The 26,399-nt window shown below is 38.4% G+C and overlaps 1 protein-coding gene across 6 annotated transcripts in view; it reads left to right on the top strand.

Moving 5' to 3' along the window:
- CARMIL1 (capping protein regulator and myosin 1 linker 1) overlaps positions 1 to 26,399 on the top strand; it is a 346,904-nt gene that overhangs the window by 170,715 nt on the left and 149,790 nt on the right. For all 6 annotated transcript variants that reach the window (XM_053602593.1, XM_053602591.1, XM_053602592.1 and 3 more), the window contains exons 9-11: positions 8,766 to 8,841; positions 14,246 to 14,334; positions 15,584 to 15,678. In XM_053602593.1, the coding sequence (XP_053458568.1) occupies positions 8,766 to 8,841; positions 14,246 to 14,334; positions 15,584 to 15,678 (260 nt within the window). The remainder of the gene's footprint in view (positions 1 to 8,765; positions 8,842 to 14,245; positions 14,335 to 15,583; positions 15,679 to 26,399) is intronic.

Raw genomic sequence — 26,399 nt, 5'->3', positions numbered from 1 at the left:
ACAGGTTTGAGACCAGCCTGAGCCAGAGCGACACCTCATCTCTAAAAATAGCTGGGTACTGTGGCGGTTGCCTGTAGTCCCATCTACTTGGAAGTCTGAGAGGCAAGAGAATTACTTGAGCCCCCCCAAAAGTTGGAGGTTGCTGTTAGCTATGATGCCATGGCACTCTACCAAAGGCAGCAACGTGAGACTCTTGTCTCAAAAAAAAAAAAAAATTTTAGAAACCACTCTTTTAGACATCTGAGAATGTCCTCTGTGAACTGGTTTAGGTAGTGACATCCTTCACAGACTTGGTGAGTGGTCCAACTAGTCATTTAATACACAGGTCATGTCTCTATATGAGTTAGGATGCCAGGAAGGAATAGCTAATCCATGAAATTTTTTCAAAGTAGATATAACAGAGGAAAGACCAAATTCAGAGACTGTCAGGAAGACAATACTGCTGTGGCTGAGTTTTACCAGCCCTGCCACAAGTGCATATTCCATTGTGGGCAAGCGCAGAGCAGGAAGAGTGGTAAGATTATGCATTCTTGCACAAAACACCTCCTTGTGAGCCTTTAAATGTTTATAAGATTTATTAAGGGGAAACCTTGACTCCTGTGGTATGTGGAGAGAATAAAAATAATCCATGATGTTGTTCATTGAATTCTTGCTGTCTATATTTGTGCCTTCCCCACATTATAGAAGATTGTGGGGCTTGCTAGACATCCTTTAAATCTGTCAATTATTTTTGTTCTTTAACACTTTCCTGGTGGATTTCACACGGTCTATTTAAAAGTCACAGTGTTTTTACAATTTCAGGGAGAAGGTGGGCAGGGGAAAGGGAATAATGAGGGGAATTTGGCCTGAAAATAGTAACTGGGAGAATTAAGATCTTATGAAATCAAGCAAATCAGAAAGATGAGGTCAGAACTCAGTTTAAAAATAGGTTATCTAGAATCTTGGCGTAGCAAAAACTTTGGCAAGAGATCTAAATCTCTTGCTGACTTCTTTAGGTTTTTACATTTTAACTTTTAAAAGTAGCCCCATATATTAGCAGTTTCTTTTTGATGTTCAAAAATAAGAGTACTATATAATTGTTACTTGAGAAATTATTTCAGAATACATCTTAGATAATTAAAAAAAGAATACATCTTAGTATTGACTTTAAAATCAGAAACCAAATGATTGGTTAATTGTGACGAAAGGTCAGTTCTCTAGTCTAAAACAGTGGTTCTCAACCTTCCTAATGCCACGATCCTTTAATACAGTTCCTCATGTTGTGGTGACCCTCAACCATAAAATTATTTTCTTTGCTAGTTCATAACTGTAATTTTGCTGCTGTTATGAATCGTAATGTAAGTATCTGATATGCAGGATGTATTTTCATTGTTACAAAGGGGTCGTGACCCACAGGTTGAGAACCACTGGTCTAAAAGCTTGCGGATAGACCATCCTGGATTCCTCTGTAGAGTAGGCTGAAGATTTTTTTGGCAGTGGGGAAAGCAGATTAGTCATTAGTGTGATAATAAACCAGTGATTAAGACCTGGGCTCCTGAGTCGCAGTGGCTGGATTTGAATTCTGGCTATGCCTCGACTGTATACTTGAACTCCCTGTGCCTTGAGATCTTTGTCTGTAAAATGCCTTAGTAATAAACCCCTCCTGAGGTTATCGTGGAGATTATATGGATGAATATATTGTAAAAGTTAGTGACAGTATGCAAAAATGTTAACATAAATGCTTGCGATTTCTTTTTTTTTTTTTTTCTTTTTGTAGAGGCAGAGTCTCACTTCACGGCCCTCGGTAGAGTGCCGTGGCCTCACACAGCTCACAGCAACCTCCAACTCATGGGCTCAAGTGATTCTCCTGCCTCAGCCTCCCGAGCAGCTGGGACCACAGGCGCCGGCCACAACGCCCGGCTATTTTTTTTGGTTGTAGTTTGGCCGGGGCTGGGTCTGAACCCGCCACCCTCGGTATATGGGGCCTGTGCCTTACTGACTGAGCCACAGGCGCCGCCCAATGCTTGCGATTTCTATGTCCTAAAAGTCTTGCCCTCTTTTAAAATGAATATCTATATAAAGTGATGAGTTTCGGAATTGAAAAAGAAAATAAAGAATTAAAGTTACAAAATCCCTACGTTAAAGAAAATTGTGGATTTCCAGAGACATCTTTTCTATGAACGTCTTATTTTGCCAGTTTTATGATGGCTTTTTCTTATACATGAAGAAAAACATAAGAGAAAAACTTGATTCTTTTGAGTTTTAAGGGAAGGTTTGAGTTATTTAGAAGTATCAACTGAGGCAAGAAAAAAGGATCCTCACTGTTACTACAACTCAAAACCAGTGATAAGGTTAAAAACAAAGCAATCCCCCCACTCATGTAATAAATATTAGTAAAAGGATTAGTAAATATTCACTGCCTCCTCTCTCTTCAGTGTAGTGTAAGAAATGACTATGTCACATGGCGCTAAGAGATGTAGATGTCCTAAGAAAGCTATCTGGGAAAATGAACTCTCAAAAATGAAATTAGTTATGTATTATCTTCTATATTTTCTATTGCAATGGGACCTTATCAGAGTTTTATACTGGCTCCATAATAATTTTTCTTTCTTTCTTCTCAGGGGTTTGAGCCTTAAAAATTTTTGCTCCCTGGGCGGCGCCTGTGGCTCAGTGAGTAGGGCGCCAGCCCCATATGCCGAGGGTGGCGGGTTCAAACCCAGCCCCGGCCAAACTGCAACAACAACAAAAAAAAATAGCTGGGCATTGTGGCGGGCATCTGTAGTCCCAGCTGCTCGGGAGGCTGAGGCAAGAGAATCGCGTAAGCCCAAGAGTTGGAGGTTGCTGTGAGCCGTGTGACGCCATGGCACTCTACCCGAGGGTGGTACAGTGAGACTCTGTCTCTACAAAAAAAATTTTTTTTTTTGCTCCCATTTTAAGGAAATGGTAGCAGTAACATATGGAATTGGACAGGCCAATGCTATGTTGCCATGTTGCTGGGACTCATGAGAAGGTTCCCCAAACGATTGTAACTCTTTAAGGCTAATACTCTTCAGATCAAAGATTACATCATAATTACAATTCTTTTAGTAAATCAAAGCACAGTGGGGTGAACAACAAATGTTATGGGATGATGCTTAAAAAAATTGTTCCCCCTTTTCACTGTGAGAAAATCAGACAATGTTTAGAAACCTTTCAAGTTAGTGTAATATAACCACAGCACTGCTTCTGGTGAAAACATGAATAAGGTTGGTTCCAATTCATACAAACTCCAAAAGAGAAATGCAGGTAAGTCTTCGCAGTAGGTGATACCAACATAGTAGTAGGGAGGCCTATGGGAATGTCAGATTGAATATTTATCCTAGATTTGCTTATGTGCTTACTTATTATTAGTGTCCTAAGAAAGCCATCTGGGAAAATGAACTCTCAAAACTGAAATTAGTTCTGTATTGTCTTCTATATTTTCTATTGCAGTGGGACCTCATCGGAGTTTTATTGCTGGCTCCATAATAATTTTTCTTTTGTATGCAGAATTATATGTTGCATGCAAACCTGAGTCTTTCTGGTCCTTGGTTTCCATTTTTGTTCTGGCTATCACCGTAGCTTGGTGCCCAGAGAATAATGAATTCTAGGAGACTTGAATGTCACTCAGTATAGACCTTGACTTTTAATATGTGTTTGCTGAAGTACTTCCTGGGAATTTGGTTTCTCAGACTTAAACTTCTCATTCTTTGCACATTGCAGCCAGGTTGAGAGGTGTTAAGTATCTTAGAAATAGAGGTGTTACATGTTGATGTGTGTAGCTATTGTTGATTCACTTTTGTTTCTGTGTTGTAGTCTAAAGTACGAACATTTCACAATTCATTCATTTTACTGGGTGTTGGACAGATATTTTGGTTAGCTTATTGCCTATTATGAACAATGCTGCTAAAGCCATTCTCATACTTGTCTTCTTAGAGAACAGTATGCAGATGTGTACCAGGATGTAAATAATTGTATATTTAATCACTGTGTTCTCCACTTAGGTGAAGAAATAGGCTTCTCCTTGGAAGGCTTGTATATATCAATTTTAATCACAGCTCTCTCCTCCTTCCCTTCCCCCACCCGGTTATGATAATACCCTGTTTCCCTGAAAATAAGACATCCTCCGAAAATAAGACCTACTCACAGGAAAGATAAGACGTCCCCTGAAAATAAGACCCGCACATCTTTGGGAGTACACCTTAATATAAGACACTGTCTTATTTTTGGGGAAACAGGGTAATTCCAATAGTTCTTGTATTTCTTTGTATATATAAAAGTACATATACAGTAGAACCTCCACAGTTGACCACCTTCCTAAGGTGACCTAATTGACCACCTTAAGTTGACCTAATTTTCACAGATTGGATATGCACCACATGTATTCAATGGAAGTTCTACATGTTAACCAGTCTGTTGCAGCCTTGAAGTAGTTGACTTACAGAAGTTCTACTATTTTTGGTTGAGAGATTACTTTAAATCTTTAAATTAATTTGGGAAAAATTCTCTATTTTGCCTTGACTCCTGTTGTAGCCTCTATACATACCTGATGCTTCAGGCTTCTTTTGTCTCTCTGATATTAATACATTTTTCCTACATTGTAGAGGCCGTTACTTTGCCTCTGATACTTCCTAGGGGTGTTGCAGAAATTAACTTTCTCAAGTATTTCTCTACTTACATGCTTTTTATGTCTACCTTGTGTGCAGGCATACTTCTTTACTGTAGCTTTCAATATTTATTTCTAGATAGTAAGTCTTCTGGTTGTTTATTGCTGTATAACAAACCACTTCAAACTTAATGGCCTACAGCAGGAACAGTCGTGAGTCCCAGGGAAGCCCTCCTCATTCGTATGTCTTATGGCTGATGCTGGCTGTGTGTTGGGAAATCTGTTGTGGCCTGGACTTCCTCACAGCAAGGCAATGAGGTTCTAAGGGTGACCTTGCCAAGAAAGAGAGCTGGGTAGATGCTGTGTTATTGCCTTTTCTAACCTAGCCTTGAAAATCGTGCAGTATCTTTGAAGGACATCTGTGTTTCCAGTATCTAGTAATTGTGAACATAGCTGTTACAAATAATGGTATATAAGTTTGTGTAAGCAAATTTCTATTTCTTTTTGGGAACTACCCAGGAATGCGATTTCTGGGTTAGGTGGCAAGCGTATGTTAAACTCAAGACTCTGTCAGATTATTTTCCACATTGAGTGTACTATTTTGCATTGTCATCACCAAAGTTTGAGAGTTCCAGTTGCTCCGTGTCTTTGTCAGCACTTGGTATTGTCAGGGATTTTTGTTTTTCTTTTTTAAGCCATTCAGTAGGTAGATGGTGGTATCGCATTTTGGTTTTTCCCTAATACATTTCCCTAAGGGCTAATAATTTTGAGCGTCTTTTCATGTATTTATTTTCTTTACATATACCTTATTTGGTGAAGTGTTTGTTTAGATCTTTTGCCTACTTAAAAAAATGGAGGTGATTGTTTTTTATTACTGAGTTTTGAGAGTTCTTTATACACTTGGGATGCAAGTCCCTTGTCAGAAACGTGATTTCTAAATGTTTTCTCCCTGTATGTGGCTTGTCTTTTCCTTCCCTTAATCTCTTTTGAAGAACAAAATCTTTTTATTTTGATAATGTCCAATTTATCCGTTTTTTTTCTTTTTGGATCATGCTTTTGGTATCAGGTATAAAAACTCTTAGACTAAACTAAACTTTACTCTGTTGCTCATTTCTTCTGCCTGGAATATGTGTCTCATCCCACTCCCCCATCTCTGAGGGCGCAATAATTTCCTGGAAGAAGGCTTTCTTGACCTGCTTGATTAGCATCTCTTTTATCTGCACCCCTAGGGTCTTGTATTCCCCCTACCTCATGCAGCTTATTTTATTCTCTTATGGTTGCCTTTTGTTCCATAGCCTCTTGTTAGGCTATGCTAGGCCTTCGCTGTTGCAGGGCTGGGAACATTTGCTGTTCCATTGTTGTGTCAAGCCCAGGACTTTGCACGTGGCTGGCACTTGTTGACTATGTGAATGGGTACAATTGCTGGCATGTTCAGGTGTCCATGCCTGCGTATGTACTTTTACTAATTCCGTGTTTCTGAATTTCTGCCTGGTTGGTTCCTTTCTATCTTTTAAGCCCTGTGAACCTTCCCTGTCTACTCCAGGAAGAATTCTTTGCTGTTCTAATGTGTTCTTTTATGGCTCTTGTAGCATTCCCCTATTCATCATGTCTCCCATTGTGCTGCAGATGGTTGAGCAGGGGTCTTTCCTCACCACGGGAGTGCAGTGGGGGCCCAAGAGCTGCTCTTTTTGCTCATTTTTTAGCCCTCACAGCCTAGTACTACCTAGTACTTAATAATAAATAAGAACTAAATGAGTTAAGACATGTGCTTATCTCTCTCTGATTTTCTTATTTAATCACCAAAAAGCCTAGGCATTAACATGATTTAGAGAAACATGGTAATCAAACCATCTCCACCAGCTTCATGGATAATTTTTTTCTAAAACGAAATTTTAATTTACACCATCCACAGACATTTAGTTTTATAACTCTTTTAGATTATGAATATGACTCACTATAGACAAATTTTAAAAATGTCAGATGACAATTTTGTTAGAAAAACATTAGCATCACCTGTAATGTTAACACCCAGGCAAGGTATCCTTAGGATGTTTTGTTGTATTTTCTTCTCTAAAAAAAGAAAAAACACAGTGACTGTATTGGTGAGCATGTATAGTTATCAATCAATATGTAGTTTTTATTAATTAGAATTATCAACTATATTGCACAAATGTACACTGAGAATGTTATATATTTTTAAATTTAATATTATACCATAAGCATTCCTGGTGTTATTAAGTATTAGATTTGACTTGTACAAGAATATTTTTTTCAAGGGTGTTATATGCTGTATGCAGAGATGATGCTCTTTTGCCTGTTGCATTCATGTAAAAACTGGTTGTATTCTTGATATGTCTTTCAGTTTTCCTGAAAATGACTTTATCTATGACAAAAGCTAGTCATCCTTCAAATCAGGTTAAGTGACAGATTAGAATACATAAGAATGTGGTTCTGAAGTGTGGTCACTCCTTGACATTGAATCCACAAAAGGAGACGAGATGAGAATGCTTTGGCATAGATCTGAATATTGAAGTGTACCAGAGAACGCTTGAACAATGTGGGCTTGGAGGGCTCTCTGGAACATAATAGAATTCACCTCTGAGAAGTTACAGCCTATCATCAGACAACAGGGAGAGATGCAGGGACTCGTTCTGAGCACAGAGCACTTGTCAGTGGAGGGGATGAAGGTAGCAAGGACAACCATAAAACAGCTATCAAAAGGCTGTCATTTTTCCTTTTTAATCTAAACTATCTTTAAATTTTAGACTTGTAGAATGTTAAAAGAGTGCCTTGTCAGTAGAAAACCTGGTGTATGGCAGTCACATGACTATGCCTACTTATTCCTTCACCAATTGCATTGTTTTTCTTTACTACCTGTGGGACTTCATCTTTTTAAAGCATGTCTACTGAAACTGCACACACGGCGGTACTCTGTACTTCAGAGTCTGGGTTCTGACTATAGTTCTATCCCTTCGGCCTAGTTTTACTTTATTTTCTGAGCATCTGTTTCTTTATTTATAAGATGTAAACAATAGTGCCTCCTAGCGTTGTTCTGAGATGTATATGAGCTGGTCTATGTAGAGTGCCAAGCATAGGGCCTGACCCCAGAAGGTGTCAGATAATACTGATTCTCAGTCCTCTTTCCACCTCTGCCTTTCTTTTCTATTTCAGTAAAAAGTGATTATCTGTTGCTTCTCATGCACTGGGGGGAACACTGCTATGGCCTTATTAACGCCAAAAAACTGAAACAGATGATGACTTGAGTTTTGAAGAACTTAAAATTGGAGGTGGCAGGGAGCAGATGCATAAAGCAGCAAACTATAATATAAGAGAGAAGAAAAGAAATGCTAACTAGAGATGCAAGCAATGTGCTAGGGATTAAACAGAGGAGGAATTAGAGGGGGAGAAAGTGTGATGTAGTTGTTTGAGGACACATAACTGAACACAGCAGTAAAAGATAATTCCAAATGTGAAATTGCTTATCATGTTAGACGAGTAGCAAATTGTTGACTGTTTTTCTTGAGCATGAGCTAGGGATGTGTTGTGGGAGCTCAGGCTGGAAATTGGAGTGGAGGCAGATCTCTCATGCAAATAGCTGTGCTGTATGGCTGAAGAGCTGATAAGCATAAGACAAAAGTGCACCTGGACTATCTCATAGATGTAATCACTTCTGAGAGCCGGAAAAACTACCAAATGATTGCAAATATGCTTGCTAAGCATTGGGACTCCCTCCATGCCACTGTATTTGCCTGCAATGTGAGCTCTGGACTAGAGAATACTGCGCGAGATAATTGATAGTTAAAGAATTTATGAAGCAGCAGTGGTCTTATTTCTAACAAGACTTGTTAGTGTGGAATTAGATGTATAATTTCTCTTAGAGCAAGGAGATTCTCCAAGCAAATACTGCAACCAACCCTTTTTCCTTTGGAAGCAGGAATCATAGTCCCTAGAGGCAATTTACTTCAACTCTTGGGAATTCTTTGTACTGAAGACCTGTTACAGAATTTAATTGTTATTTAAGTGGTCAAAATAGTGTAGGTTGGGTGTTGTTTTTATGAATAACAAATTAAAAAGTAAACCTAAATGCCATGAATTAAAAATGTAAGCGCCAATATGGCTTTGTAGGAGTACTTTCATGTACTTTTGTTATTTCTGCTTCTAGGGACCTAATACCTATCATTGCTGCTCTAGAATACAACCAGTGGTTCACAAAGCTGTCCTCTAAGGATCTAAAACTGGTAAGTGATCAAAGGTACAGAAAATGTTGCTTGGCTTTGCTGAATTTCAAAAACCTGATAATTGTTAAAAAACAAAAACAATTTTTCTACCATACTGTAAGTTGCATACATTTTGTTTCTTGAAGAGATATTTTTCTTTAAATGATTTGAATAACATTTTGTAAAATTTATAATGTGAGATATGTCAAAGAAGTGTTTCCTCATGTTTTTAGCTGCTTCAGGCAATTTTAGAACATGAACAGAAAGACACATTTAATGTAGCCTTCGGTACAAACTCATTCAGTTGGCAAAAACTATGAAAGTTACATTTGCACAGCTGTAAATAGCAGCTTTTTATATTCCCATCTTACATTTTGTCTCCACAAAGTTTCCCTTCCTATGAATTTAGATAACCGTTAACTGGTATAGTCAGTCTGGTTGAATTACGATAGCTCATGTTGATTGTCTAGATGGGTTTTTAGGCAGATTTATTTGTAGGTAAAGTGAAATGAGTTGGTTTTCGTAAGGTATAGAGGAACCAAATATTGGGTCTATTTTAGTAGTGGAGACAAGGTTCTCTGTTGGGGATTTTGCAGGTTCAAAGCAGTCATATGGACAGATGCTTATCCATGAATTAACTTTCCGATGCTTTATCTTAGTATAAGAAATAATTTAGATTTGTTTTTTATTGGCGACTCTCACATTTGAGTCTCCAGCTTCCAGTGGCTGTAGAATCTGGGGGTTTAAGATTTTCATAGTAAAGAGATTGGATTTGGATTGAGAAATGGAGCTACATGAAGTGGAGGGCTGAGACTGGGTAGTGGGCAGGCTACTGGTTCTCTGAGTTTGCCTAGAGTTGGGTGGCTTGAGGCATATGTATGAAAATGAGATGAACTCACTTGGGGTCCTTTAGGAACCAGATTGGTATAGGATAAGAGTGTAGACTTGAAATCAGAAACCTGGGTTTCAGATTCTGCCTCTTTATTACAAGGCTGTGTGACCTTAAATAAATTACATGACCTCCCAGAGCCTCAGCTTCCTCTGTACTGATTGTTGTGAGCTGGTTGGAGCTCAGGTCTTATCTCTCTCTCGTTCTTATCATAGGATGTAGCTCCAGTGTGAAGATAGTAGTACTCTAAAAAAAGTTTGTTTAATACATAGATGTCAAATAAATTTGTTGAAAGAACATGACAATATAACTAATTTGCTGGTGGTTAAGATGAACAAATGATGTGTATAGAAACTCTAATACAGTAGCTGACATAGGTGTTTTATAACTTTTAACTGTTATCATCATCATCACAATCAGATTAGCAGAGAGGCTGAAAAATGAATAAATATGGGAGTGTAAATTATGTGAACTGTATCAGCTGAATAGGAATTGTGTTCAGGCAGTGATGATGGAGCTAGGGGTGGCAGGAATGGGAGCCAGGCAAGCCCACTGGGAGCAGACAGGTAGCTATGAAGGGAGTGTTGGGAATAGAAGCCTCTTCTTCGCAGCTTGATGAATTGGGATCATTTCCAGGACTGAGCCAGCAAAGATTACTTGTGGGAAAGGGGAGCCATTGGAGGAATGAGAAGTAGATTAGCCCAGGGATTGTGGGATCAGAGAAAACAATGGCTTGATAGCAAGTCAGTTCTCCTGGTTTATTTAAACATTTACATAAACTCATGATTTTCAAAATGGGGCTCCCAGAGGGTTTCCAGGAGGTTGTGGATATCCCACTTTTGGAAATTGTCCTAACTTCCTATTACAGGAAGGTGTCCGGGCAAGTGGTGCTGCCATTCTGTCATTATTCCCTCTAGGTGTACCATATCCTTTTAGCTGCCTCAGCTATTTAGGACAGAAAATATTCACTTGGTCAATTCAGTTCTGGCAAAACAAAGCATGTAAGTGCTTATATTCTTTCTTGGGTGTCCTGAGATGCAAGGAAGTAGAATGAAGGATTTGAAGACTGCTGCCGTTGCTTTCCTATTAACTGAGACAAACACAAAAATATACTTGTGTATATTTTTAATATTTGATATCTTTTTTTTTTTATTATTTTTTTTTATTTATTTTTCTTTTTTTGTAGAGACAAAGTCTCACTTTTTATGGCCCTCGGTAGAATGCCGTGGCGTCACACGGCTCACAGCAACCTCCAACTCCTGGGCTTAAGCGATTCTCTTGCCTCAGCCTCCCGAGTAGCTGGGACTACAGGCGCCCACCACAACGCCCGGCTATTTTTTTGGTTGCAGTTTGGCCGGGGCCGGGTTTGAACCCGCCACGCTCGGTATATGGGGCTGGCGCCTTACCGACTGAGCCACAGGCGCCGCCCTAATATTTGATATCTTAAAATGAAAAATGGCTTTTGTGGATAACAATCTACAAATCTTCAAAAAGTGTACTAAATTTTTCGTATTTTTCACCCAAAGTTAAAAAGAAATGATGCTTTCCCCTTTGGCGGGAAATGGACAATCTCAGAACGGTTTCTACATCCTATTTATTTGAAGGAAAGGACAATATGGAGAAGAACATCTTTGGCTTTTTAAACATGAAGTGTGTGGCAGAAATACGTGGCTTGTTTTCAATTTAGATGAGCTATCTGGGTTCAAATTGTGCCTAGACACAATTTTGCCCAAATAAAAGCCTCCTACCTCAGGTACCACAAGAAAAATACGATTTATTGATATGATTTGTGCTTATGAAACAAATTGGTAGTCATTCTTCCTAATTTAAATAAAGGATTTTTTTTAAAAGCTACCAAGTATTCTGCAATTAGGACTATGTTTCTTTCCAGTATTCTTGATTTATTAAAACAGTAATAGAATTGGGGTCTTGCCTGACTTCATTAGTTTTGTAATTCAAGCAAGTTAGCGAGCATCATTGCATCTTTTTTTTAGTCTTTTAAAAATGATGTGGTTGGACTAGACAATGTATATAGTTTCTTTTAGCTCTAAGGTTCTGTATTAATTTATTTTGCACTATTTCATTTGTTTCTTTGTGGTGATTTTAGTTTTTGCTATATATGTTTGATTTTTATTAATAGTAAAGGCAAGCTCTGGATGAACTATTGTATGCATTTTTTAAAAATTCTTTCTCTGTTGAGCATGTAGACATTTGGAAAGTACTATTGTAATTATCACATTTTACTTAGTGTGCAGGTTTGTTTGTGTATCTCTTTAAATCTACATCTCTATATCAGGGCTGTCCAGAAAGTTTCCAGCCATGTATGTCTCTGTTTTTCATATGACACATCTGGATATTTTCCAGACAGCTCTTGTATTCTTCATTGTAGCAAATAATGTTTTTCATATAATTGGCACTCAATAAAAATTAGTAAAATAAATGTAATCATCAAATGACTTGTTACATTTCTCCCCTGCTGGCATCTTAAAGAAACGTTGGACACAGTTTCATAAATTTCTTTAATAAATTTTAATCATAGTATTTATAATTCCAATGACCATTAACTCTTCAAAGCCCAGAAATTACTTTTCTGGGTCCTCTGAAAGATTGCCTAGAAATGATAATGATTCCAAGGATTATTTCTGGGAATTAGAATAATCACTGCAAAACATTATCTAAGTAATCACTTTTTATCATGACAACACAGAATAAGATCAGTTTCCTTGCACATTAGATGTTATCAGACAAAGAATTATCCTGATAAGGGGATTACCAATTTGAAAATCATAACTGTCAGCATCATGTGAATTTCAGGCTTCAGGTCAATTGGAATTACTTTTTCTCTTCCCTCATCAATCAGATTGACACACTAGAAACCCAGGAATAGTGTGAAAGTGGCATTATAGACCAAATGGAATCAAACAGCATTTAAGAATGATGAGAGCCCTTAGATGCTGTGAGACTTTGGGTGTTTCCAAGTTAGGTTTTAAGTATATTTGGCTAGGGAACTTGTGCTATATTTTAGACTCCCTTCCAATTATGATTAACCCAGTTAGGTATTTGGGATCTGATAAGTCAAAGAACTATTTCTTTTTTGTAGTATTTTAAGAAAATAAAGTGATCTGACTATCATATACCATGGCTACTCTCTTCCTTTCTTTTTGAAAATATCTATAAAGGATTTAAGTAGACCCTAAGTTGTAAAGAGATTTTAAAGTCAGGTTTTAATGTATAGATAATACATGTACAGGGTCAGGAACCCCCTTAAGTTAGTTTTGGAATAAGGCATGATATAAATAAACATAGAAACATTAAAAAACAAAGATTAAAAGGAAAAATTATGCACAATTCCATCACCAGGGCACAACTCTTCATTTTTCATAGTCCCTCGAGATTTTGTTACATATATTACTCATTTTAATCACTATAATCTTGTTAACATTTTATTCTAATTATGTATTTTTTGTTTAACATTATATCCTAAGCACTTAAAATATTTCCATAGGCATAATTGTTATATAACTACACAATGGCTATTTAAAAAACATGATGTTTATTAACACAGGAGCCAATTATGTATGTAAGTTTTTCTTATCTTTAGGTTGTTTCCTTCTTTACCTTCTTCTAGAGACTACCGATAGGAGCATCTCGCTAGCATTTATCAACTACTTACTGAAGCCTACTGATCAAAGTACATAGCATCTGTAAATCTTTATATCTTAATTTTCTTAGTTATGAAAAGGGCTTAATTCACTGCCTGGCACATGGTAAGACCTCAGTAAAAGATACTTCCAATATTATTATCATCATCATTACCACTTAGTCTTTAGTTCTCCATTCTGGACATCACTTCCTATGGGAAATCATTGAGTTTTCCCAAGACTGAGTTAGATTTGCACTATCAAAATGTTCTTCTATTTTATTGTTATTGTTTGTTTTTTTTTTTGTCTTAGTCCCTTAGGGTTCTATAACAAACAACAAAGTTTATTTCTCACAGTGTCAGAGGCAGAGAAGTGCAAGATCAAGGCTCCAGCAGATTTGATTTGGTGAGGGCCTGCTTTCTGGTTCTTGAATGCCTTTTGGTGCTTTCTAGCTGTGTCTTTCCTTGTGGAAAGGGCAAGATAGCTTTCTGGGACTTTTTTTTTGTTGTTGTTAAATAAAATAGGCAGTAATCTTATTAATGAGGACTCCACCCTTGTGACTTAGTTATTTCCCAAAGGCCCCATCTGGTAATACCATCACATTGGAGATTAATTTTGGTAGGACACAAACTCAGACCGTAGCATTTTTCTTGATTGTTTCTTCTGCTGGATGCATACTTTTGAAGGCAGGGAGTTTGTTCCTCTATGTCATTGTAGTCTTAGTATCTTCATTGTGATAACACAAAGTAGTAGGTGCTCATTCAAGCTTTATAGAATGAATGATTGAATGTATGAATGAAATGTAATTAATGTTACATTCCATAGATCTATAACAACAAAGAGAAGCTTTTTCCTTTAGATTTATGGAGTGATCAAAGAATGTTTTCTGTTACAGTCTACTGATGTCTGTGAACAGATCTTGAGGGTGGTGAGTAGGTCCAATCGACTGGAAGAATTGGTGTTGGAAAATGCTGGACTAAGAACGTGAGTATTTTCCTGAATATGTAAATATGTTATTTTAAAACTTTATACTGTTTGCCCTTCTAATTCATGCATAGTTTAAAAGAAAGTTGGGCTACCCATATACACAGTGCTATCTCTTCTGAAGAAAAAACCCCCCATGATTCCAATCATTATTATGTAGCCCAAGAATCTGATGAGATCTCCTACTGTTGTGTCACTTGGTTTTTTTCTTTTTTTGAGACCTGGTTTTGCCTTGTCACCTGAACTGGAGTGCACTTGTATCATCACCGCTTACTGCAACCTGATCCTCAAACTCCTGGGCTCAGTGATTATCTTGCCTCAGCCTCCTGAGCAGCTAAGACTATAGGCACTTGCCATTATGCCTGACTAATTTTTTCTGTTTTTGATAGAGATGAGATCTTACTCATGCTGGTCTTGAACTCCTGGGTTCAAGCAGTACTCCTGCCTCAGCCTACCAAAGTGCTAGGACTACAGACATCAACCACTACATCCAGCCTTGATAATTTTGAGGGTACACAGTGTAGTGGCCAACAGTGTTCACCCTTGAGCCAGATGCCTTGTGGCCTTGTTTAAGCTTTCTGTGCCTCAATCTCTTTACCTTTAATATGGGAATAATAATAATAGGGTCTCCTTTATAGAATTAAAACAATGAGGACAAATGAATTAATTTATGTAAAGTACTTGAAAAAATGCCTTTCACGTTGTAGATGTTATGTGTGTCTTTTATTATCATCATTGCTGGTGATTTTATTGCTTTTTTTTTATCAGTCTCAGTCATATCTCACCCTTTTCAAGTTAACTCTTTTACATAGTCTTTATTTAGTGGTTTAGAAGTTACTACCTAAGCCTTACTGTTAAGAGCATTAAGAGTTAGAATCTGTTAGAACAAAGATTTTAATGCTGATAAGTAAGGAAAGTTGACAGTTTCATATGCATAGCACTTAGTATGTTATTTCACGTTAAACATAACTAAAATAGTGATTTTTTGTTATTATTTATATTATTTTATATATGCGCGCGCGCACACACACACACACACACAATTTGCTTTTGGCCGATCAAAATGAACTATATTCTGGCTCTACATTCTAATGAAGTGTTAATAGGTATTAGCAAATACATGATATATAGACTAATATTTTAAGGGAGGTTTCTCTTTTAGATCTCACTCTATTCTAAGCTTCAAATGTTTTATTTGAACAGTTTTATAATTTGTGTTATTTAATATTATTGTTTTGTTTTCTTGCAGAGATTTTGCACAAAAATTGGCCAGTGCTCTAGCACATAATCCCAACTCAGGACTCCACACGATTAACCTTGCTGGCAACCCACTGGAGGATAGAGGTACTGCAGTGTTCATGTTATCTTTGATGCCAGAATTGTAAGAGGATTAGGCACTTTTATTTTAGCCGTGCCTCAAGAGTAGTATCAGGCTAAGTTGTAATTATATTATAAATGCTTTTGATGCTCTCGTTGGTTTCTAGTTCTTTTCACCCTTTCACGAAAATACGAATGCTAAAATTTTATGACTGGCTTTCCTTTTTATTGAACTGTGATTATGAAAGGAAAGGAAGATACTGTTTTTCAAATATCTTATTAGTTATCTATTGCTGCATAACAAATCACCACATCCTTGGCAGCTTAAAAATGATATACAATTATTTTACAGTGTCCTTGGGTCAGTAGTATGGGCAGAGGTATGGTTAGTTGGGTTCTGTGCTCAGGGTCTCTTTCACAAGATTGAAATTAAGTTGAGGAGAGGAGGGAGGCGGAGCAAGATGGCAGCCGAGTAACAGCTTTCTTGCATCTGGGCACCGTGAGTCTGGGGAGATAGAACTCCAGGCATCTCTGGCTGGTGGGATCTGCCTATCATCACCCCTGCACGGATACAGGGAGTCAGCTAGAGACTTCTGGACCCCAAGAGGAAGACTGAAACAGTGGAAAATCGGCAAGTGGTCACATGTGTTGAATCAGTCTAAACCCACCTGCAACTTCCACAGGCACGAGAACTTAAAGAGCAAGAGGAAGTAAAAGGAAAATTAGGGCAAGGAAACAGATAAAAGAAACCACTCATGAGGAAGAATCAGCAGAAAACTCCAGGCAACATGAAGAACCAGTCCAGAACAACCCCGCCAAGGGACCATGAGGTAGCTACTACAGATGATTCCACCTATGAAGAAATGCTAGGAATGACAGAAAGGGAATTTAGAATACACATGTTGAAAACAATGAAAGAAATGATGGAAACAATGAAGGAAACTGCTAATAAAGTGGAAAATAACCAAAAGGAAATCCAAAAACAGAATCAAATAACAGATGAACGATATGAAGAATATTAAAAGGATATAGCAGAGCTGAAGGAACTGAAACAGTCAATTAGGGAACTTAAAGATGCAATGGAAAGTATCAGCAACAGGTTAGACCATGCAGAAGAAAGAATTTCAGAGGTAGAAGACAAAGTTCTTGAGATAACTCAGATAGTAAAAGAGGCAGAAAAGAAGAGAGAGAAAGCAGAACGTTCACTGTCAGAATTATGGGACTTTATGAAGCGTTCCAACATACGAGTTATAGGAATTCCAGAAGGGGAAGAAGAATGCCCCAGAGGAATGGAAGCCATACTAGAGAATATTATAAAAGAAAATTTCCCAAATATCACCAAAGATTCTGACACACTGCTTTCAGAGGGCTATCGGACCCCAGGTCGCCTCAGCTCTAACCGAGCTTCTCCAAGACACATTGTGATGAACCTGTCCAAAGTCAAGACAAAAGAAAAGATTCTGCAAGCTGCCAGGAGTAAGCGCCAGTTGACCTACAGGGGCAAATCCATCAGAGTGACCGCAGACTTCTCTAATGAAACTTTCCAAGCAAGAAGACAATGGTCATCTACCTTTAATCTACTTAAACAGAACAATTTCCAGCCCAGAATTCTGTACCCTGCTAAGCTAAGCTTCAAAATTGATGGAGAAATCAAATCATTTACAGATATACAAACATTGAGGAAATTCGCCACAACAAGACCAGCTCTACAGGAAATACTTCAACCTGTTCTGCACACTGACCACCACAATGGATCAGCAGCAAAGTAAGAACTCAGAAATCAAAGGACAGAACCTAACCTCCACACTGATGCAAAAGATAAAACTAAGCAATGGACTCTCACCAAATAAGACGAATAGAATACTACCACACTTATCAATTATCTCAATAAATGTTAATGGCTTGAATTCCCCACTGAAGAGACATAGACTGGCTGACTGGATTAAAAAACACAAGCCATCCATTTGCTGTCTGCAAGAAACACACCTGGCTTCAAAAGACAAATTAAAGCTCCGAGTCAAGGGTTGGAAGACAATTTTTCAGGCAAATGGAATTCAGAAGAAAAGAGGAGTTGCAATCTTATTTTCAGATACATGTGGATTTAAAGCAACTAAAGTCAAAAAAGACAAAGATGGTCACTTTATATTGGTCAAGGGAAAAATACAACAAGAAGACATTTCAATTCTAAATATCTAGGCACCCAATTTGAATGCTCCCAGATTCTTGAAACAGACCTTACTCAGTCTGAGCAATATGATATCTGATAATACCATCATAACAGGGGACTTTAACACTCCTCTTACAGAGCTGGACAGATCCTCTAAACAGAAATTAAACAAAGATACAAGAGATTTAAATGAGACCCTAGAACAACTGTGCTTGACAGACGCATATAGAACACTCCATCCCAAAGATAAAGAATATACATTCTTCTCATCACCCCATGGAACATTCTCCAAAATTGATCATATCCTGGGACACAAAACAAATATCAACAGAATCAAAAGAATTGAAATTTTACCTTGTATCTTCTCAGACCATAAGGCACTAAAGGTGGAACTCAACTCTTAACAAAAATGCTCCACCCCACCCAAAGACATGGAAATTAAACAATCTTCTGTTGAATAACAGATGGGTGCAGGAAGAAATAAAATAGGAAATCATTAACTTCCTTGAGCATAACAACAATGAAGACACAAGCTACCAAAACCTGTGGGACACTGCAAAAGTGGTTTTGAGAGGAAAATTCATCGCTTTAGATGCCTACATTCGAAAAACAGAAAGAGAGCACATCAACAATCTCACAAGAGATCTTATGGGATTGGAAAAAGAAGAACAATCTAAGCCTAAACTCAGTAGAAGAAAAGAAATCTCCAAAATCAAATCAGAGATCAATGAAATTGAAAACAAAAGAATCATTCAGAAAATTAATGAAACAAGGAGTTGGTTTTTTGAAAAAATAAATAAAATAGATAAACCATTGGCCAGACTAACGAGGAATAGAAAAGTAAAATCTCTAGTAACCTCAATCAGAAATGATAAAGGGGAAATAACAACTGATCCCACAGAGATACAAGAGATCATGTCTGAATACTACCAGAAACTCTATGCCCAGAAATTTGACAATGTGAAGGAAATGGATAAATATTTGTAATCACACCCTCTCCCTAGACTTAGCCAGGAAGAAATAGAGCTCCTGAACAGACCAATTTCAAGCACCAAGATCAAAGAAACAATAAAAAATCTTCCAACCAAAAAATGCCCTGGTCCAGATGGCTTCACACCAGAATTCTATCAAACCTTCAAGGAAGAGCTTATTCCTGTACTGCAGAAATTATTCCAAAAAATTGAGGAAGAAGGAATCTTCCCCAACACATTCTATGAAGCAAACATCAAGCTGATACCAAATCCAGGAAAAGACCCAAACAAAAAGGAGAATTTCAGACCAATCTCACTCATGAATATAGATGCAAAAATTCTCAACAAAATCCTAGCCAATAGATTACAGCTTATCATCAAAAAAGTCATTCATCATGATCAAGTAGGCTTCATCCCAGGGATGCAAGGCTGGTTTAACATACGCAAGTCCATAAACGTTATCCAGCATATTAACAGAGGCAAAAATAAAGATCACACGATCCTCTCAATAGATGCAGAAAAAGCATTTGTTAAAATCCAGCATCCTTTTCTAATTAGAACACTGAAGAGTATAGGCATAGGTGGCACATTTCTAAAACTGATTGAAACTATCTATGACAAACCCACAGCCAATATTTTACTGAATGGAGTAAAACTGAAAGCTTTTCCTCTTAGAACTGGAACCAGACAAGGTTGTCCTCTGTCACCTTTACTATTCATCGTAGTGCTGGAAGTTCTAGCCAATACAATTAGGCAAGACAAGGAAATAAAGGGAATCCAAACGGGAGCAGAGGAGGTCAAACTCTCCCTCTTTGCTGACGACATGATCTTATACTTAGAGAACCCCAAACACTCAACCACAAGACTCCTAGAAGTCATCAAAAAATACAGTAATGTTTCAGGATATAAAATCAATGTCCACAAGTCAGTAGCCTTTGTATACACCAATAACAGTCAAGATGAGAAGCTAATTAAGGACAACTCCCTTCACCATAGTCTCAAAGAAAATGAAATACCTAGGAATATACCTAACGAAGGAGGTGAAGGACCTCTATAAAGAAAACCATGAAATCCTCAGAAAGGAAATAGCAGAGGATATTAACAAATGGAAGAACATACCATGCTCATGGATGGGAAGAATCAACATTGTTAAAATGTCTATACTTCCCAAAGCAATCTCCCTATTCAATGCCATTCCTATCAAAATACCAACATCGTACTTTCAAGATTTGGAAAAAATGATTCTGCGTTTTGTGTGGAACCGGAAAAAACCCCGCATAGCTAAGGCAGTTCTCTGTAACAAAAATAAAGCTGGGGGCATCAGCATACCAGATTGTAGTCTGTACTACAAAGCCATAGTGCTCAAGACAGCATGGTACTGGCAGAAAAACAGAGACATAGACACTTGGAATCGAATTGAAAACCAAGAAATGAAACTAACATCTTATAACCACCTAATCTTCGATAAACCAAACAAGAACATACCTTGGGGGAAAGACTCCCTATTCAATAAATGGTGTTGGGAGAACTGGATGTCTACATGTAAAAGACTGAAACTGGACCCACACCTTTCCCCACTCACAAAAATTGATTCAAGATGGATAAAGGACTTAAATTTAAGGCATGAAACAATAAAAATCCTCCAGGAAAGCATAGGAAAAACACTGGAAGATATTGGCCTTGGGAAAGACTTCATGAAGAAGACTGCCATGGCAATTGCAACAACAACAAAAATAAACAAATGGGACTTCATTAAACTGAAAAGCTTCTGTACAGCTAAGGAGACAATAACCAAAGCAAAGAGACAACCTACACAATGGGAAAGGATATTTGCATATTTTCAATCAGACAAAAGCTTGATAACTAGGATCTATAGAGAACTCAAATTAATCCACATGAAAAAAGCCAACAATCCCATATATCAATGGGCAAGAGACATGAATAGAACTTTCTCTAAAGATGACAGACTAATGGCTAACAAACACATGAAAAAATGTTCATCATCTCTATATATTAGAGAAATGCAAATCAAAACAACCCTGAGATATCATCTAACCCCAGTGAGAATGGCGCACATATCAAAATCTCAAAACTGCAGATGCTGACGTGGATGTGGAGAGAAGGGAACACTTTTACACTGCTGGTGGGACTGCAAAGTAGTACAACCTTTTTGGAAGGAAGTATGGAGAAACCTCAAAGCACTCAACCTAGACCTCCCATTTGATCCTGCAATCCCATTACTGGGCATCTACCTAGAAGGAAAAAAATCCTTTTATCATAAGGACACTTGTACTAGACTGTTTATTGCAGCTCAACTTACAATCGCCAAAATGTGGAAACAGCCTAAATGCCCACCACCCCAGGAATGGATTAACAAGCTGTGGTATATGTATACCATGGAATACTATTCAGCCATTAAAAAAAATGGAGACTTTACATCCTTCGTATTAACCTGGATGGAAGTGGAAGACATTATTCTTAGTAAAGCATCACAAGAATGGAGAAGCATGAATCCTATGTACTCAATTTTGATATGAGGACAATTAATGACAATTAAGGTTATGGGGGGGAAAGCAGAAAGAGGGATGGAGGGAGGGGGTGGGGCCTTGGTGTGTGTCACACTTTATGGGGGCAAGACATGATTGCAAAAGGGACTTTACCTAACAATTGCAATCAGTGTAACCTGGCTTATTGTACCCTCAATGAATCCCCAACAATAAAAAAAAAAAAAAATTGAAATTAAGTTGTCAGCAAGGGCTGCAGTCTCATCCGTGACCTGTAGTCCTTCCTCCTTAAGTTCATTGGTTATTGGTGGCATTACTGTATTTGCCGTGTATAATGTGTAACTGTTTCTCCAAGTTTTTGAGGGAAAAATAAGGAATGAACATTGTACATGGGTAGTGTGGCTTGGGGACAGGGAAGCCTAGTGGGCCTCCAGGCTGAGCCAGCCAGCCTGGGGGGGGTTTCTAGTCTGGGAGTATCTGGGAACCGGCAGGAGGGGCAGGAGCAGCCTATGCCAGGTGCTCCAATCTGGGGAAGGGCCGTGGTGGAGATGGCAAGGTGGGGTGCAGTCATGTGGGCCAAGACCCAGTTGCCTGGAGAGATTGAGAACCCTAGGCAGGCCCCATGGACCTGCCTGGCTGCCTTTTGAGCAGCCTGAGAAACTCCGATTTTGCTGCCCATGCATGTGACTATCATGGCCGTGGCACCTGAGGTGGCGAGGCGAGATGGGCTCCTGAGAAGAAGGAAAGGCGCAGCCTTCACAGAGCAGTGCAATCTGCACATTTACAGGGGCTATTAGCACTTCCCAGATATATCTCTTCCACCAGAGAGCTAGCCACTTTCTCAAGGAGTGTTTTCTTAAAAATTGGGGCCAAAAGTGTGAGAATGCATTTCACACGGGAGCATATAATATGTGGCAAAATACAGTCATTTCCTTGGGAATGTGGGACTGTGGCCCCATTTTCTTTCTATTTCCTGGCAGGGACCACTTCCAGCTCTTTTTTTTTTTTTTGGAGACATAGTATCAGTATGTCATCCTTGGTAGAGTACCATGGCGTCGCAGCTCACAGCAACCTCAAACTCTTGGGCTTAAGTGATTCTCTTGCCTCAGCCTCACAAGTAGCTGGGACCCATCACAACAGGCACCCATCACAACACCCAGCTATTTTTTTTGTTGCAGTTGTCATTATTGTTTAACTGGCTCAGGCTGGGATTGAACCGGCCACCCTTGGTATATGTGGCTGGTGCTGTAACCGCTGTGCTACGGGCGCCAGCCTCACTTCCAGCTCTTAAAGCCTGTGATCCTGGAACAGTCTGTTCCCTGTGGCCTACTCTGCTCACAATGTAGCAGTTTGCTTTGTGTTTGAGCACATCTGTCTATTGTTTTAGTTGCTTTTAAACAGCTTACCTAACTCAGGCACACCCAGGACAGTTTCCCTTTGATAAACTCAAAGTCAACTGGTTAGTAAGCTAGTCATGGTAATGATAACCTATTACAGTTGACTATTGAACAACATCGAGATGAGGGGTGCCAACTCCCTGAGTAGTTGAAAATCTACATACAACTTTTGACTCCCCAAAACATTACTACTGGTGACCAGAAGCCTTACAGATAGCATAGTCAATTAGCATATATTTCATATATGTTTTATATACTGTATTTTTACAATAAAGTAAGCTAGAGAAAAGAGAATGTTACTAAGCAAATCATAAGGAAGAGGACATATATTTACTGATTACCTCATATTAAGTGGAAGTGGATCATCATTAAGGTTTTTATCCTCATCTTCATGTTGAGTAGGCTGACGAGGAAGAGGAAGAAGAGGAGGTCTGTCTCGCTGTATCAGGGTGAAAGAAAATCTGCCTACAAGTAGACCTATGTGGTTTAAACCCATGCTGTTCAAGTGTCTGCAGTATTCACCAGCCTCCCTAATACTTGAGGAAATTATGTAGTTCATGTACACCAGGAATGAGAATCATGGAAACTTTCATAGAATTCTGCCTACCTGAAATATCTTTTAATATTTAACAAGATTTGACTGTGAGAATAGGAGAAGGTTGAAGGACTAGAGTTCACTTTCATTGAAAGTGTTATGTGGGTTGAGGGAGGAGTCAAATAGGTTTAGAAAGGGAAACTTGAGATTTGAATTCTTAGTAGTAGAATGTTGCTGAACAAGGTTTAAGAAGGAATTGGTTGCTTTCTAGTGGGGCACTTTCAATTTCATTTCCTGTTACACATGTTTTCCAGCTTTGCTAAAAAAGTACTAGTAATTAAAAGCTAAGTGCAAGATATTGATATAGATGGCCAGTTTTTATTTTGTTTCTGATATGGACATTGTTCTGTGTTGAAAAAGACATTCATCTGGTATTCAAGCAAAAATCTCAAGTAACTTCTCAGCATCTAAAGTAGTGAATCTAAGGGAAGGTTGAGCCTGAGTTACAAAAGTAGATCACATGAAAAACAACCTCATTGAATGAGCCAAAGCTGAAAATAATGGATGCATAGTATGGGGTAAGAATTTCCCTAGGTATGCTAATTTCTTAGGAAATACAAATGTTTCTCTGTTAGTCAAATATTATTGAAAGATGTATGTGACAAAATGGAAATTATGGAGATAATTTTTTATAGACGGGTATACTTTGGTTTTGTTTTTAAGATGGGAAGTTCTTTATCATATTTATCTAATGACAACAAAATCTTGTAGGGGGAGGTAGTTGTGGAAGGCAGATCCTGAAGTGAAAGAAATGCAGAGTGGACCAGGAACAGGGCACTCCTTAGTCCTTAGGGAAATGTAGATTAAAACCAGGACAAGGTGCCATGTCACAGCCAGTCATATGGCTATAATCAAAATAAATGTTGGAGAGGATGTGAAGAAACAGAAACTCAAATGTTGCTGATGGGAATGTAAAATTGTACAGCCACTTTGGAAATCAGGTAGCCCGTTTCTTTTTTTTTTTTTTTGAGACAGAGCCTCAAGCTATTGCCCTGGGTAGAGTGCGATGGCATCATAGCTCACAGCAACCTCCAACTTCTGGGCTTAAGTGATTCTCTTACCTCAGCCTCCCAAGTAGCTGGGACCACAGGTGCCCGCCACAATGCCCAACTATTTTTTGTTTGTAGTTGTCATTGTTGATTGGCGGGCTTGGGCTGGATTCGAACCTGCCAGCAGTGCCTTAGCCACTTGAGCTATAGGTGCCGAGCCAGTTAGCCTGTTTCTTAACAAGTTAAACTCACATTTGCCATATGATCCAGCAATTCCACTTCTAGGTATGTTGCCCAAGAGAAATGAGACATATGTCCACACAAAGACTTGTTAGTGAATGTTCACAGCAGAATTATTTAGAATAGCCCCAAATTGGAAGCAATCCAGATGCTTGTCACTGGTGAGTGGATAAATAATATGTGGCATGTAAGTACAGTGGAATACACAGTAGAAGAGAAATTCTGACACATGCTTGAACATGGACAAACCTCAAAAACATCATGTAGAGTTAAAGAAGCCAGACCTAAAGGACCACATATTGTTTGAGTTTGGGTGTGTGGAAAGGGAAAAATGAACTTGCCCTTTGTCCTTCCCTGTTGTGCGCCTCCTGTTCTCTGAGGTGCAGCCACATTGAACAAGTGCCAACCAGGCTATTATTTTCTAGTATTAAGAGAGACAGATTCTAACTCTTGCCCAGGCTGGCATCAAACTCCTGAACTCAAACCATCCAACTGCCTCGGCCTCCCAGAGTGCCAGGATGACAGGTATGAAGCCTGGGGCCTGGCCCCCGAGATTTCTTTTGTATGGAGTGAGAATATACGTTCAGAGATGATGTTTGTCTCCTTTTCTCCTCTGTCTTCTTGCCTCTGAGACCTGGTTTTGTGTCTTTTCCTTTAGGTGCAACCTGATTCCAGGTCTTGTCATCATGAATCATTCCAAACATGCTTCTGTTAGCCTCAAGTGCACGTAACACCCCTCCAGTGTGATTTCTGCTTACGCACCTTGGATTTTGGCATTCTTGAAAACATGTTCATAGGCCACGACTTTTCTCCCTTTTTCCCCTTCTAGATTCATTTATTTGCTGAATTTGCCAGGGCTCATGGACAGCTGCCAACACCACTATTTCCCCTTTTTCTTCAGTCTTTGGGCCGAGCTTCCTGATCCCACATTCTTTATTGGTTATTTTTATTCAGGCTAAATATCTGAAGATGATTGGTAGCTTTTCTCCTCATGGGTAGACATATCATAAGAAAGCCAATTGATTATAACATACTAAAATTTCAATCTAGAGAAAAATTGTAGTAATTTTTGTTTCTAAGTTTTTTAGGCAATAAAAAGGATGAAAGCAGAGTGTATAATTTAATTGTTTAGTATATAAAAGAGACTAAACCAGAGAATATTATGTGTAAGAAAATCAAAGAAGTATTTGGCAAAGGGGGTCTCAGCTAAGAAGCCTAAAATTCTGAGGAATTTAAACATCAAACAGGCTGTGATTTTGTGCCTTAACCATTCACTCAGAGGTTTATTTGGAAGCTCTCAGAGAGAAAGTTTAGCTCCTTGTTTTGTGACGTGATTATTTGATCCAGCAAATGCCTGTTATTTAGAGCTCAGTCTTCTTGTCACACCTGTATATAAAGGACAGACCTGCAGCCTTCTGATTGTTAAGGGGCTTGTGGTGAGGGAGGTTAGAGTATGATTTAGTAAGTAAAGGTGCAGTACGTGTGAGGAAACTTCAAACGTTGGATGCCCTGCTGTCTGCAAGAGCCATACAAGGTGGTGAACAGACCACACACATACATAAGCTATTCTTATCCTGGCTGCAAGGCCACACCTGCTCACCTGCTCACCAGCTCACCAGCTTGCTCTTGGCCTTCATCTAACCCGTGTGTTTTCTGACTGTGGGTCAAAACAGATTGCAGGCCATGAAATCAGTCTTATAGTTGGTGACAAACATTAAAAAAAAAAAAAAAGGAATAGAATAGAAAATATCAGTGTATTATTTAAAGAAAACATAGGTTATTTTCTCTGATACTAATGTGTATATATTTATTTTTCTATAAGATTCTTGCATGATGATGTCAAATCTGTTTTTTTTTTTGTTTTTGTTTTTTTTATCAAGGTAGA

This window comes from Nycticebus coucang, chromosome 9, assembly GCF_027406575.1.
Source record: "Nycticebus coucang isolate mNycCou1 chromosome 9, mNycCou1.pri, whole genome shotgun sequence".
Taxonomy (NCBI): Eukaryota; Metazoa; Chordata; class Mammalia; order Primates; family Lorisidae; genus Nycticebus; species Nycticebus coucang.
The sequence above is the reverse complement of the archived record's forward strand: the minus strand, read 5'-3'. Positions and strand labels throughout refer to the sequence as shown.